The sequence below is a fragment of the Salvelinus fontinalis genome, chromosome 1, assembly GCF_029448725.1.
Source record: "Salvelinus fontinalis isolate EN_2023a chromosome 1, ASM2944872v1, whole genome shotgun sequence".
Lineage (NCBI taxonomy): Eukaryota > Metazoa > Chordata > Actinopteri > Salmoniformes > Salmonidae > Salvelinus > Salvelinus fontinalis.
In genome coordinates, this window is record NC_074665.1 from 43,149,912 (window position 1) to 43,165,675 (window position 15,764).

General features: G+C 42.0%; 1 protein-coding gene and 1 long non-coding RNA gene across 3 annotated transcripts in view; one reads left to right on the forward strand and one right to left on the reverse strand.

Annotated features, from left to right (window-relative positions):
• Window positions 1–15,764, reverse strand: part of arhgap23b (Rho GTPase activating protein 23b) — a 68,620-nt gene that overhangs the window by 45,846 nt on the left and 7,010 nt on the right. Inside the window, exon 1 of one of the 2 annotated variants that reach the window (XM_055922082.1) lies at window positions 461–719. The exons of the other annotated variant lie outside the window; for it this stretch is intronic. Coding sequence (XP_055778057.1) covers window positions 461–514 — 54 coding nt within the window. The 5' untranslated portion in view covers window positions 515–719. Of the gene's footprint in view, window positions 1–460; window positions 720–15,764 lie in introns of those variants that run through there. 2 annotated transcript variants of the gene reach the window in all.
• LOC129854943 (uncharacterized) lies at window positions 843–4,683 on the forward strand. The gene is made up of 2 exons (XR_008759406.1): window positions 843–1,197; window positions 1,335–4,683. It is a non-coding gene; the product is annotated as an uncharacterized LOC129854943 (long non-coding RNA).

Below are 15,764 nucleotides of genomic sequence, written 5' to 3' on the forward strand. Positions count from 1 at the left end.
TGCAGAAGATTGCAAAACAACATTACTGACAGTTCAAGCTAAAGGCAGGCAGCCTTTGTATTACGTTTTTAGACTGATAGAAAGTGTAGCCTATACAACAAAACTGTGTAGTGTACTAAGTGTAGCCTACATTACATTAGTACACAATGAGTTGCCCCCCCGCGGAGAAGCTTACAATAAGAGCACGAACGTTCGCTCCCTGGAAAATATTTAGCCTAACAGATATTTAGGTCCCGTGTGGCTCAGTTGGTAGAGCATGGCGATTCCCACAGGAGACCAGTCCGAAAAAGTACGAAACATGTATGCTACTGTAAATCGCCCTGGATAAGAGCGACTGCTAAAAGACAACAACAAAATGTACCAAGAGAAAGACGAACTACTTTTTTTTTCAATGAAATAATAGTTACAGTAAGTCAATTGCAATTGAAAGAAGCAATGTCTCAACGATAAGTGCACTTACTTCGTTTTCAGAGCGAGGTGGAATTCCAACAAGGCAAAAGGTAACTCCATTCATTGGGCAGCTCGGAGCGTTTCTGCCTCAAAAGTTGTCACGGTGTTGTTGTAAACAAACAAAAAAATACTTGTAAACTATTTTACTGTCGACATTATGCCAACTCTATCACACAGGTAGGCTTTACTCTCCCTGCCCCGTAGTGTGGATAGGTAGAAATGTCCCCTCCCTCAGTTTTGATTCTTTCGATGTCAATCTCCCATTTCGGTGTTACCGCGTTCCCACATACGCGCGAGCGACGCGCAAACTCGAACGCAACAAAGGTCCCGCCCCGCCCTCGTGGTTATGGGCGTGACCGAAACAGCAGCCAATGCGTTTTAGTGACGAATGGATGTACTGTTGTAATGAACGCGTTGGCGCGCAGGAGGTAGCGATCTTTAAATCAAGGGAGTGGCAATAGTTGTCATGATGCGGCAGCTGCAGTGATCTCTCCTTCTCCGAATATTGGATTAGAAAAAGTGGATTTTCGATTCGTGTGGCTATTAGCGATGATTGTATGAGATTATTCCTCGGGTTCCTGAGTGGCGCAGCGGTATAAAGCACTGCAACTCTAGTGCTAGAGGCGTCATTACAGACACCGCGTTTTGATTCCAGGCTGTATCACAACTGTCCGTGATTGGGAGTCTCATAGGGCGGCGCACAATTGGCCCAACGTCGTCCGGGTTTGACCGGTGTAGGCCATCATTGTAAATAAGAATTTGTTCTTAATTGACTTGCCTAGTTAAATAAAGGTTAAATAAAAAAATAATACAATTCAATACTGTGACTTGTGTTTGCATAAACTGTATGTTTTCTATGGCTCTCTCTCGCTGTGTGTCTATAGAGCGCTGTGTATCTGTGGGAGAATCATCACACCCGGAGCAAGAGTGTGTGTGCTGCACGTGGTCGCTGGATCGAGACACACTCCAATGCTGATGTTAGCCGACATTCCCCTCAGGCCAGAGAATGGAGCATGCGTGGAGGCTGGCGTCATCATCCCCCCCCCCCCCCCCCCCCCCTCACATACACACACTGAGTCATTATGTAATAGTGTTGCATGAAAACATCAAGGAGACAGAGGAAAGAAGAGGAGAATAATAGAGTATGTAATCTACATGTTCACTCTGATGCACGCGCACACACACACATATATATGTCCCTAGAGTGACCACTAAAGCCTAGTATCCACTTGTTTTTGACCTGAGCCACGCTATATTGAAATTGCTCGTGAGCATCCTGATGAAAATGCAGTCATTTTAGGATCTGCTTCTCATCTTATCTCATCCTATGAATACTATAACCCAGATTTAACATCAGACTGCCCTTCTATCAACTGATTATGGCTTGTCCCAAATGGCATCCTATCGACTATATGGGCCGGGGTCAAAAATAAGTGCACTATGTAGGGCAGGGGTACTCAACTCTTACCCCACGAGGTCCAGAGCCTGCTAGTTTTTTGTTCTACATGATAATTAGTTGCACCAACCTGGCGTCATAGGTCAAAATTAGTACCTGATTAGAGGGCAACAATGAAAAAAAACTGTGGAACTGGCTTCGAGGTCCAGAGTTGAGTTTGAAGGATATATGGAATAGCGTGCCATTTGGGACGCAACCTACATCACAGTCATATTGGAACAGTCATATTTCATGTTTAGTAGATGGTAGAATCGCTTAACGTTGGTTACGTAACTGTTGCCCTACCTTCCTAGGCTACGTGTAGTACGTATGTCATGGATGGAGAGGAGATGGGGGTTATTGTGCTCCTGCCTGTCTGGAAGCTCGTATCATAGCAGGTTGTCTGCCCCACGTAGAACACTGAGAAAGGCTTTAGTTAATAATAATGGATATAGCGCTTTTCTACCGAGGAACTCAAAGCACTTTACATAGTAAGGGGAAAACTCACCTCCTCCACCACCAATGTGCAGCTTCCGCCTGGGTGATGCACGGCGACCATTTATGTGTCAGAACACTCACCACACATCAGCTGATAGATGCCAATTAGGAATGAGAGGGATGACGGAATGGGGCCAGGTTGGGAATTTAGTCATGACACCGGGGTTAACACCTCTACTCTTACAATAAATGCCATGGGATTTTTAATGACCACAGAGAGTCAGGGCCCACATTTATAGTCCCATCTGAAAGACAGCACCCTACACACGGCAATGTACCCTTCACTGCCCTGGGATTTCCTTAGATCGGAGGGAAGAGTGCCCCCTACTGGCCCTCCAACACCACTTCCAACAGCATCTGGTCTCCCATCCAGGACCAACCCTACTTAAATTCAGATGCAAGCCAGCAGTGGTATGCAGGGTGGTATGCTGCTGGCTTACCTCTAAAGCTAAGCAGGGTCGGCTGCTTTAGTGCTGAGGATTTAGAACATAGGCTACCACAGTGCACAACTTTTCTCTGAAGCGTTCAAAAGTTGGTGTAGACCATATTATTGTTTCCATCCCCACCCCCCCAAACAAATCCCAAAGCCTTCCCTGTCTCTCTGAATGGGTCATCTTTTTTTTAGTTCAAATTTAGTCAAGAGGAAAAGAGTGCATTCTTTGGCCCCCATTGTCCCCCAGAGACCCCTGAATGATATGTCATCCTCCCATGAAAATATACAGATTTGGTTTGGACCGACAGATCACTTTCACCAACAGATAAGTCCACAGGGACAGTGCATGTGTAAGAGCCAGTGTAGCAGACGTGTATCCAGTCCAGATAAAATAGACACAGACAGCGCAAATCAACATGCCTGTATCATTTTCCCCTCGGATTCCTTTCTTGTCTCAAATCTATCCTCTTAATATGCAGCCGATATTGTTTCAAGATGGACTCCATCATCGAGATATGCTCCCCATGTACAAAAAGAGTGTTTTTATGCTAAATTTGCAAGATGGGTTCAGTCTTTTTTTATATGTAGTGCTATATTAAACCAACAGAGGGCAGGAGTATACAGACACACAACCCCACACCACCAATTTCTCAATGACTAGTGGGAAAATAACTCTATCTCTACCTACCACAATGAGCACACAAATAGGTCAAGTATGATCTATCCAAGCAAGAAATAAGCACCTATTATCTAAACAAACAACAAGCAATGTCTCTTAAAATGTTATAACTAGCATCTGCATTTTTATAATATAAAAGATAATTATTTTTTCTGTTACTTCATCTGAAAAAGTCATGATTAACCAGGTTCCCATCCAACCATTTGATGCGGATTAATTGCCTGACACAAGAGAGAAGTCCCGACCGGACTGATGGAAACAGGAAATGCAGGTACGATATTATAAATGTCGACAGACAGTTTGTTTGTTAGACATGATAGGATATTTTTGTGCTGGTCAAATTAATTATATGAGAAATGGCAGTGCACAAATCTTTATATAATAACCATCATATCGAAGTAAATTTGTGAGTCACGCGATGATATGTTGCATGGTCCTCCCACTACGATTTGGGAAAGCCTGCAGTTAATTAGGCTCCACATTGAATAAGCAGGGGCTCAACTTTGGTTTTAGAAATGAGTTTTTTTTTTGTCAGATAAACACTTCAAACAGCCTACCCGACTGCTTGGAGGCATCCGCATGCTCCTAAAGCACACGGTTGCATCGTTTATATCACATTCCATTGATAAAACTGTGGGTGTTGTGAAAGTTGCGCCCCTGGAAATAAGTAATGATGAACTTCACAGGGTTGTGAAAGTGCACGTTTATGAGTTTAATGCTCCTTTCCAACAAATATTGAGGGTTTTATTCTGGTGAAATGATGAACAATGCTTAGCTGCCGTTTGACACATAAAATAATCTCGCTCTTATCCATAATAATCTCATCATTGTCACGCCCTGACCTTAGTTATCTTTGTTTTCTTTATTATTTGGTTAGGTCAGGGTGTGACAAGGGTGGTTTGTTTAGTTTTTGTATTGTCTAGGGGTTTTTGTATGTCTAGGGGTTTTCTAGTCTAGGTGTTTATATGTCTATGGTTGCCTAGATTGGTTCTCAATCAGAGGCAGCTGTTTATCGTTGTCTCTGATTGGGGACCATATTTAGGTAACCATATTCCTTGGGTATTTTGTTGGTTGTTATTCTATGTTTAGTTGCCTGTTCTGCACTAGCCATATTGCTTCACGTTTTGTTGTTTTGTTTAGTTCTGTATAGTGTTCTCTCTTTTATTAAAGAGTTATGTTCGCAAACCACGCTGCGCCTTGGTCTCCTCATTATGACGGCCGTGACAATCATGTAGGTAACCTAACCGTACCGTATTTGCGAGCTGTTGGCTAGAGTGAACATACTAAAATCAGAGTGGGCACATTTGCTATGTAACGCAACACTTTTTGTGACCAAACCATCAGTAGAGTTGAAAAGGGAATGTAAATCCATTTAATTTGTATTTTTTATTTGGTACATGGGAATTTAACCTCAAAAGTTATTTTTATGTGCACTACATCACCACGCACGGCCTTTTAGCCTCAATAAATAAGTTTGACAGAAACATCTCTGGTGGGAAAATGTGCATATTGTTTCATGCAGATTTTAGAATATTCGCATTAAAAACTTTCGCCATTTGGATGTGACTATTTTGGGGTTTTCTTTTTGTTTTCTTTTTATATCACATTTGTGTTATTTTTATTGTGCATGGCTCTGTTGCCAATTGTTGTGTGCTGCTTCAGAAACCTTTGTTTTGATCAAGTAAATAATCTAGACAAATTACTGGGTGGCTTCCATCAGTGGCCTATAGATTAGGGTCACTGACTATAAACCCTCAAACAAAGGGGAACAAAGCATCAGGGGTGGAAGTAACGAATTACAAATACTCGCGTTACTTCAATTTAGTCGTTTTTCCCATTACTTGTTGGGTGAATTCAGAATAAGTGGGACGCTTTTTGCATTTTCCCGTTCTGTAACCTCTTCTGACATCTATCCAACATATTAGCCCAGCACATAATACATTTCTGAAATCCTCAAGATGTTTTATAATCCATAACAGAAGTGATAAAAAAAAATCATACTTGAGTAAAATTAAAGTTACCTTAATAGAAAATGACTCAAGTAAAAGTGAAAGTCACTCAGTAAAATACTACTTGAGTAAAAATCTAAAAGTATTAGGTTTTAAGTATACTTAAAGATGCACTATGCAAAAATCGTTCCGCCATTTCCTGGTTGCTAAAATTCTAAAAGTTTGCCGAATTTCAGTTTATGTGACAAAACAAGCAAGTATAGTGTAGAGAATCATTGTGCCATCTAAACAGCTGTGAGATACAGTATATTTTCCGATAACCAAAAATACTGTATTTTCAGCTGTTGGAAGCTGCAGTACAAAACCGAAAGTAAAAGAAGCAAAAACTAAATTTAAGAACGGGAAGCATAGAAAAAGCCACATAGAATATCTACCTCTTCTTAGACTTGCTTTCAATGAGAATGACAGATCTATAACACATATTTCTATGTGAATTTGGTCGGGGTCTCCCAAAAAGTTACATATTGCAGACATCCCATTTTTAAAGACGGTTATTTCCATTGTTAGAGCGGCCACTAGGTTGGGCCACTAGAGTACCTGAAGTATGGTTAGGCTGAGAACAACACATTCTGAGAACCTTATGTTTCTTAGAACAACCACACTCTCACTTAGCTATATGCTTATTTTGCATACAACCTTCCCAAAACATTCTGGGAATGGTGCAGGATAGTTGCTTGGCTTTGGAACATTCTCAGCTCATTTAAGGAACAGAATAACGTTATTTTCTTGGCATTTCATTACTTTAACAGACCGTTTCCTAAAAGTTGAATAATGGTTACATTTATGTACGTTCTCCAACTGGTTTGACATTGGGAATGTTCTCAAAACTTTCAGAGAACATTGAGAAACAACTTTCTCCAGTGGGAATTTCAACACTTTAGCGTAACGTTTCCAACAGGTTCCAAAGACAGAGGACGAGACAGAGCAACAGAGGCAGCATTCATCTGATGAAGATGATTTCTCCTCATCACTGATGCCCAAAAGGTCACAAGGCACAGGGTGGCTGGATGGGTACCTTTCCTGTGTGTCAAACAAGATGGACTTGCTTCATTCCTTTCCATACATAAATAAGCGGTCCCTCAAACTAAACACAGGCCTGCCTGCCTCTGCAACCCGTGAGCGTCTTTTTTTTTTAGCTTTGTTGGACTGTTCTTCACTGCAAAGCGAGCCAGTATAGGCTCGATTCACTTTGAAAATCAGCGCCTGCTGAAACTGAACAGCAAGTTCAGAGAGAAGTGAAAGCGTTAGAACAAAAGTCATTTGTTTTTGTGCAAAGGAAAACTACACAACCGAATGTGCTCTAATGCAACATATGTAGCCCTTTCTCTATTTCATGGGGGTTTGCTCTTTATCTTTATTTCCAGGATGTTCTGTTGTTGCCTCCAGAGCTCATTTGACATCAAATCCTTTAGGTATGTTCAGTGTGTAATTCATCAGTACATTTTAAGAGATTTTGATGTTGAATTTATTTTCAAATATGAGTAATATTGACAAATCCTTCCTTTTTTGTATACAGATGTGCCTTGTTGCAACTCAAAAAATTAATTAAATTAGTTCATACTGTACATTCATTTCCTTTGTTCCTTTTTACATTTACTGCATGGAAAAGATCTGGTGTAACAACGTTCAGGTAATCTTAGTGAAATTAGCTATACGGTCAATGTTTTTATTTTAAAAGTAATTCAATTACTTTTACTCTGAGTACTTTTTAAATGAGCTACTTTTACTTGAGCCGTTTTTAGACCAGTGCTATTACTGCTACTTGAGTAGAATTTCATTTAAAGTAACAGTCCCTCTACTTGAGTAGGATATTTCAGTACTTTTTCCACCCCTGCAAAGCACTCCTTTTGACATATCACACCTCCCTCCAAATATGTGTATCCAGGAAACACTGACAGAGAGGTATTATCCTTATCCGTAACACCCTTCTGCCCTACAAAAGAGTAAGCCTACAGATTTAGTCTATACTCCGCTGTGCTAGAAAGTGATGATGTAAAAAGGAAGGGGGCAGAAGCCAGAGCCAGGGGGGACTCCCCTGGGACAGGATGGGTGTGTATGTCTGCGTGCCATAGACACTAATCTGGCCTTGTCCTGACGGGTTTCACCCCCGCCCCATGACGTACCAACACCACCCTCCCCCACACATCCCTCCTATCATCACATACCCTGTGATCTTTTGAACACCCCCTTCCCCGATCGGATCAGATTACCCAACCCTACATCCAATTTTACCCATAAGGAGGTTTACAAAATAGCTGACCCTGGATCTGTGGTTAGGGGAGACTTCAACAAACCAGTCCTTCCCTCAACCCCCAAACACGTTTCTTTCCTCCACACGCAACCATAACACCACCACAATCGTCACAATGCAATGAGATTATATTATATGTAACATTACATATTCAATCCCAAACAGCACGACCAAAAATGACAGACCACAGCCATATATAGTATTTACTTGGCTCTGGGACAGATTAAAGAGAAAGAGCAATAAAAAAGAAAGAAAGAAAGAAAGAAAGACAACAAAAGACAGCTGAAAACATTAAGTTCCGGATAGGCGTTAGGGCACTCACATCTGCCCTGGGAGGACAGACAGGGGGGTGTCCATCTGTCTATTTACTGGCTAGAGAGATTTCCCTAAATATCTAATCCACCTAATCCTTTCATCATGGGTATGGAGAGAGCATGTAGGGACGAGGTCTGTCCACATGGCGGCGCCAAACAAACCCTAGCTGGCTGCCAGTGAGTGGATGAGTTTGGTAAAGTGATGAGTATTTCCATTGTGATTTGTTTGCTGCTAAACTCAGAAAAAAAAGAAACCTCCTCTCACTGTCAACTGCGTTTATTTTCAGCAAACTTAACATGTGTAAATATTTGTATGAACATAACAAGATTCAACAACTGAGACATAAAGTCCCGTGTAGCTCAGTTGGTAGAGCATGGCGCTTGCAAAGCCAGGGTTGTGGGTTCGTTTCCCACGGGGGGCCAGTACAAAAAGGTGTGAATGTATGTACTTGTAAGTTGCTCTGGATAAGAGCGTCTGCTAAATGACTTAAATGTTAAATGTAAATAAACTGAACAAGTTCCACAGACATGTGACTAACAGAAATGGAATAATGTGTCCCTGAACAAAGGGGGGTGGGGGTCAAAATCAAAAGTAACAGTCAGTATCTGGTGTGGCGACCAGCTGCATTAAGTACTACAGTGCATTTCCTCCTCATGGACTGCACCAGATTTGCCAGTTCTCAGTGTGAGATGTTACCCCACTCTTCCACCAAGGCACCTGCAAGTTCCCGGACATTTCTGGGGGGAATAACCCTAGCCCTCACCCTCCGATCCAACAGGTCCCAGACGTGCTCAATGGGATTGAGATCCGGGCTCTTCGCTGTCCATGACAGAACACTGACATTCCTGTCTTGCAGGAAATCACGCATAGAACGAGCAGTATGGCTGGTGGCATTGTCATGCTGGAGGGTCATGTCAGGATGAGCCTGCAGGAAGGGTACCACATGAGGGAGGAGGATGTCTTCCCTGTAACACACAGCGTTGAGATTGCATGCAATGACAACAAGCTCAGTCCAATGATGCTGTGACACACCGCCCCAGACCATGACAGACCCTCCACCTCCAAATTGATCCCGCTCCAGATTACAGGCCTCGGTGAAACGCTCATTCCTTCGACGATAGACGCGAATCCGACCATCACCCCTGGTGAGACAAAACCGCGACTCATCAGTGAAGAGCACTTTTTGCCAGTCCTGTCTGGTCCAGCGACGGTGGGTTTGTGCCCATAGGCGACGTTGTTGCTGGTGATGTCTGGTGAGGACCTGCCTTACAACAGGCCTACAAGCCCTCAGTCCAGCCTCTCTCAGCCTATTGCGGACAGTCTGAGCACTGATGGAGGGATTGTGTGTTCCTGGTGTAACTCGGGCAGTTGTAGTTGCCATCCTGTACCTGTCCCGCAGGTGTGATGTTCGGATCTACCGATCCTGTGCAGGTGTTGTTACACGTGGTCTACCACTGCGAGGACAATCAGCTGTCCGTCCTGTCTCCCTGTAGCGCTGTCTTAGGTGTCTCACAGTACGGACATTGCAATTTATTGTCCTGGCCACATCTGCAGTCCTCATGCCTCCTTGCAGCATGCCTAAGGCACGTTCCCGCAGATGAGCAGGGACCCTGGGCATCTTTCTATTGGTGTTTTTCAGAGTCAGTAGAAAGGCCTCTTTAGTGTCCTAGGTTTTCATAACTGTGACCTTAATTTGCTTACCGTCTGTAAGCTGTTAGTGTCTTAATGACCGTTCCACAGGTCCATGTTCATTAATTGTTTATGGTTCATTGAACAAGCATGGGAAACAGTGTTTAAACCCTTTACAATGAAGATCTGTGAAGTTATTTGGATTTTTCCGAACTATCTTTGAAAGACAGGGTCCTGAAAACGGGACGTTTCTTTTTTTGCTGAGTTTACATGTGTGTACACAAGCACACATGCATGCACACCTGCAGGCTTGTGGGCACACACACACACAGATGAGCACGTCATCTAATTTACACCTCAGTTTAGCAGACACACTAATCAAAAGTGACCCATTGAATAAACATAGCATAAACTTTGTGTAAACCAAGGGAAATGAACAATGCCGTGTATACCACCATTTAGGCATCACTTTACAAGAATGTCCACAGACTATGCACACTAACTTCATGCCAATCCACAAGTCTCTACCCACTCAGATACAACCTACGGTGCTGCTAAATTGATTATTGATTAGATGTATTACTCCATTATGATGCTGTCCATTGATTATTGATTGCCATTGCCATTACCATTAGTATTTATCGATTTATCCTGCAACTGGTCACTTTTTCTCCTGTTCACACGTATATATTAGCTTTAGTATATTGCCATAACTATTTATATACAGTGCCTTCGGGAAGTATTCAGACCCCTTGACTTTTTCCACATTTTGTTACATTACAGACTAATTCTAAAATGGATTCAATAAAAACAATACCTCAGCAATCCTCACACAAAACCCTGTAATGACAAAGCAAAAACTATACCCTATAATGACAAAGCACTTGGGGTGCTGAAGGATAGCTCTGCCATTTGGCCAGTTCAGGAACTAACAACAATAATTTGCAGTAGGCCTATAGCCTAATAGGCCTACGACTAAGTGGTATAGCCATTTGTAGGCTATAGCTTAATGTACAGTGCATTCGGAAAGTATTCAGACCCCTTGACTTTTTCCACATATAAAAAAAATAAAATCCTCATCCATCGACACACAATACTCCATAATGACGAAGAGAAAACAGGATTTTAGACATTTTAGCAAATGTGTAAAAAAAATTAAAACGAAAATACCTTATTTACATAAGTATTCAGGCCCTTTACTATGAGACTCGAAATTGAGCTCAGGTGCATCCTGTTTCCATTGATCATCCTTGAGATGTTTCTACGACTAGACTGGAGTCCACCTGTGGTAAATTCAATTGATTGGACATGATTTGGAAAGGCCCACACCTGTTCATATAAAGTCCCACAGTTGACAGTGCATGTCAGAGCAAAAACCAAGCAATGAGGACGAATGAATTATTATTATTATTATTATTCTATTACCAGTCACTTTTATGTATAAACTCACCTCAACCACTCCAGTACCCCTGCACATTGAATAAGGTACTGGCACTGACCTGTATATACTTTCATTCTTGCGTATCTTTAACTCACATCGTCGTTCTTGTGTGTTTTTAAATGTTTTAACTTATATTATTATTATCACTGCATTGTTGGGAAAGAATTGAACTGTACTGTTTTACACCTGTCGTATCCTGTGTACATGGCGAATAAACTTTGAAACTTGAAACTAATTTAAATGGAGATGTCCCAACCCCGTAAAACAGAATGGATTTGGACCTAACTCCCAACTCGAAACTATGACAGAGACGTAAAAGTACATGAGACTGATCTAAAGCGAGTGTCCTATAAAGTACTGGTGCTCTGGGAAGCTGTAATGATTGAATCAGCAAATCAACTATGACTGTACCGGGACAGACCGTCCCCGGGAGGAAAGAAGAGACATGACTTTTGTTATGTGAATGTGAGCGTAAATAAAGATTTTTTTTTTTTCTCCTCAAATTCAAATTGCATTAGATTACGTTGTATGGAAGTGTGTATACACTGAGTGCTCAAAACATTAGGAACACCTTCCTAATATTGCGTTGCACCCCCTTTTGCTCTCAGAACAGCCTTAATTCGCCGGGCATGGACTCTAACAGGTATCGAAAGGGTTCCACAGGGATGCTGGCCAATGTTGAATCCAATGCGTCCCACAGTTGTGTCAAGTTGGCTGGTAGTGGATCTCTACTCTGAATATCTTTTTCCATCTCATCCCACAGATGCTCGATTGGATTGAGATCTGGTGACTGGACAGGCCACTGCAGTAAGGTGAATTCACTGTCAAGTCCGTAGAACCATTCCTGGACTATCCTAGCCTTGTGGCATGGGGCATTATCGTGCTGAAAAAAATTTATTTGCAGATACACTGCTGCCATTAAGGGATGTACCTGATTGGCAACGATGTTCATGCATGCATATCCTGTGGCATTCAAACGTTGCTCCACTTTTATCAAGGGGTCGAATGTGTGCCATGAAAACACACCCCACACCACCACCAGCAGCTTGCAATGTCGACACGAGGCATGATGGATGCATGTACCCATGTGGTTTTCTCCAAACAACAGGAACCGGGATCCATCAGAACAGGCAATGTAAATCCAATTCTACAGCATCCAACGTTTTCGTTCCTTAGCCCACCGCAACCGCAGTTATTTGTTTTTTGCTGAAAGTAGTGGAACTCTCTAAGGTTGTCGACTGCCGTACCCCATTTGTGTCAAGGTACGACGAGTTGTGCATTCTTTTATGGGTCTTTGGGCAGCAATGTTGTACTGGACTGTCAGTTGACTAACTATAGCCCGTCAGTTGCTCTGCACAATTCGTGTCCTTTTTCATCAACGAACCGTTTTCGACCACTGGCTTGCCCGTCGGCTGTATGTCCTTTGAGTGGTGGACCATTCTTGATACACAAGGGAAACTGTTGAGCATGAAAAACCCAGCAGCGTTGCAGTTCTTGACACACTCAAACCAATGCGCCTGGCACCTACTAACATACCCCGTTCAAAGGCACTTAAATATTTTGTCTTTTGACCCAGTCACCATCTGAATGGCACACATACACAATCCATGTCTCAATTGTCTCGAGGCTTAAAAATCCTTCTTTAACCTGTCTCCTCCCCTTCATCTACACTGATTGAAGTGGATTTAACAGGTGACATCCATAAGGGATCATAGCTTTCACCTTGATTTACCTGGTCAGTCTATGGTCATGGAAAGAGCATGTTTTGTACACTCAGTGTATGTTAGGGTAGAGTGTTGACCAGCAAGACAGCACTACTTTGAATCGCTGTCTTGGGCAGCCCTCCTCTCTTCCTCTTATCTCCTCTCCTCCCATGTACTGTATTGTCCTGTGTACAGTAATTCATTAGCAAAGCAGCCTTTGACCAGAAAAGCCTTATCATGTTTACCAGTCTCTCTCTCTGCTTGTGTGTGTGTGTGTGTGTGTGTGTGTGTGTGTGTGTGTGTGTGTGTGTGTGTGTGTGTGTGTGTGTGTGTGTGTGTGTGTGTGTGTGTGTGTGTGTGTGTGTGTGTGTGTGTGTGTGTGTGTGTGTGTGTGTGTGTGTGTGTGTGTCCATGCGTGTATGCCATCACATCTACCAGAGTCTGTCTGTGTTAATCCTTACAGAGAACAGACCTACATTCTGTTACACAACATTAATCCTCTCTGAGCTTAGGCCCACCCCTCACACTGCTATACATACACATACACATACACACACACACACACACACGAACACACACACACCTGTACAAACACACACAAAATAACACTACTACCAATATCTCTCTAAAAAATGCAGGACATACTTCTTGTTTTTTACCCTGCTGTCTGCAGTCAAATTATGGCAAAACTAGGTAACAAGAGATCAGTTATATGTACAGTTGAAGTCGGAAGTTTACATAAACGTTAGCTAAATACATTTAAACTCAGTTTTTCACAATTCCTGACATTTAATCCTAGTAAAAATTCCCTGTCTCAGGTTAGTTAGGAGCACCACTTTATTTTAAGAATGTGAAAAGTCAGAATAATAGTAGAGAGAATTATTTATTTCAGTTTTTATTTCTTTCATCACATTCCCAGTGGGTCAGAAGTTTACATACACTCAATTAGTATTTGGTAGCATTGCCTTTAAATTGTTTAACTGGGTCAAACATTTTGGGTAGCCATCCACAAGCTTCCCACAATAAGTTGGATGAATTTTGGCCAATTCCTCCTGACAGAGCTGATGTAACTGAGTCAGGTTTGTAGGCCTCCTTGCTCGCACACACTTTTTCAGTTCTGCACACAAATTCCATCTATTGGATTGAGGTCAGGGCTTTGTGATGGCCACTCCAATATCTTGACTTTGTTGTCCTTAAGCCATTTTGCCACAACTTTGGAAGTATGCTTGGGGTCATTGTCCATTTGGAAGAGCTTTAACTTCCTGACTGATGTCATGAGATGTTGCTTCAATATATCCACATAATTTCCCATCCTCATGATACCATCTATTTTGTGAAGTGCACCAGTCCCTCCTGCAGCAAAGCACCCCCACACCATGATGCTGCCACCCCCGTGCTTCACAGTTGGGATGGTGTTCTTCGGCTTGCAAGCCTCCCCCTTTTTCCTCCAAACATAACGATGGTCATAATGGCCAAACAGTTCTATTTTTGTTTCATCAGACCAGAGGACATTTCTCCAAAAAGTACGATCTTTGTCCCCATGTGCAGTTGCAAACCGTCTGGCTTTTTTATGGCGGTTTTGGAGCAGTGGCTCCTTCCTTGCTGAGCGGCCTTTCAGGTTATGTCGATATAGGACTTGTTTTACTGTGGATATAGATACTTTTGTACCTGTTTCCTCCAGCATCTTCACAAGGTCCTTTGCTGTTGTTCTGGGATTGATTTGCACTTCTCGCACCAAAGTACGTTCATCTTTAGGAGACAGAACGCGTGTCCTTCCTGAGCGGTACGACGGCTGCGTGGTCCCATGGTGTTCATACTTACGTACTATTGTTTGTAAAGATGAACGTGGTATTTTCAGGCGTTTGGAAATTGTTCCCAAGGATGAACCAGACGTGTGGAGGTCTACAATTTTTTTTCTTCTCAGGTCTTGGCTGATTTCTTTAGATTTTCCCATGATGTCAAGCAAAGAGGCACTGAGTTTGAAGGTAGGCCTTGAAATACATCCACAGGTACACCTCCAATTGACTCAAATTATGTCAATTAGCCTATCAGAAGCTTCTAAAGCCATGACATCATTTTCTGGAATTTTCCAAGCTGTTTAAAGGCACAGTCAACTTAGTGCACGTAAACTTCTGCCCCACTGGAATTGTGATACAGTGAACTATAAGTGAAATAATTTTGGGAAAAATTACTTGTGTCATGCACAAAGTAGATGTCCTAACCGACTTGCCAAAACTATAGTTTGTTAACAAGACATTTGTGGAGTGGTTGAAAAACAAACTTTAATGACTCCAACCTAAGTGTATGTAAACTTCCGCCTTCAACTGTATATACAGTTTCCCCCTTGGAGGACCAGCCCTTCTTGTGTGCATTTTGTTGTTTACATTTAACCGGGACACTGATGACTTGCAGCTAGGGTGGGACTTTAATTGACAGCACTCTTAAATCTGCAGATAAGGTACGGTTGACCCCTTAACATGTGTGGTCAAATACTTCTGTTCAGAATGGCTCCCTGCTCATGCATGTTTTCCTCTACACTACTGTCGCCAGACCATGGGATCCAAAGAAACCTGTTTTGACACATATATAAGATCATAGGGCATAAATACATAAGATCCGTCTTTTTGTGTTGAAACAATATACTTTTTACTGTGTTCTTTTTTCAAATACTGTAGTAAAATGCAAATCACAATTTGTTACACAACTGTGAATTCAGAGGATGTGACAAAACAAGCAATGTCTAGTTTAGAGAATCATTCTACCATCTAAACTGCTGTGAAGTATATTTCCAATAACAAAAAATATTGTATTTTCAGCTTTTTAAAACTGGTGTACAAAATCTAAAGTAAAAGATACAAAAACTCAACTTTAGAACGAGAAGCATTGAAATAGTGCACATGGAACAGATCTTGCGCTCCTTA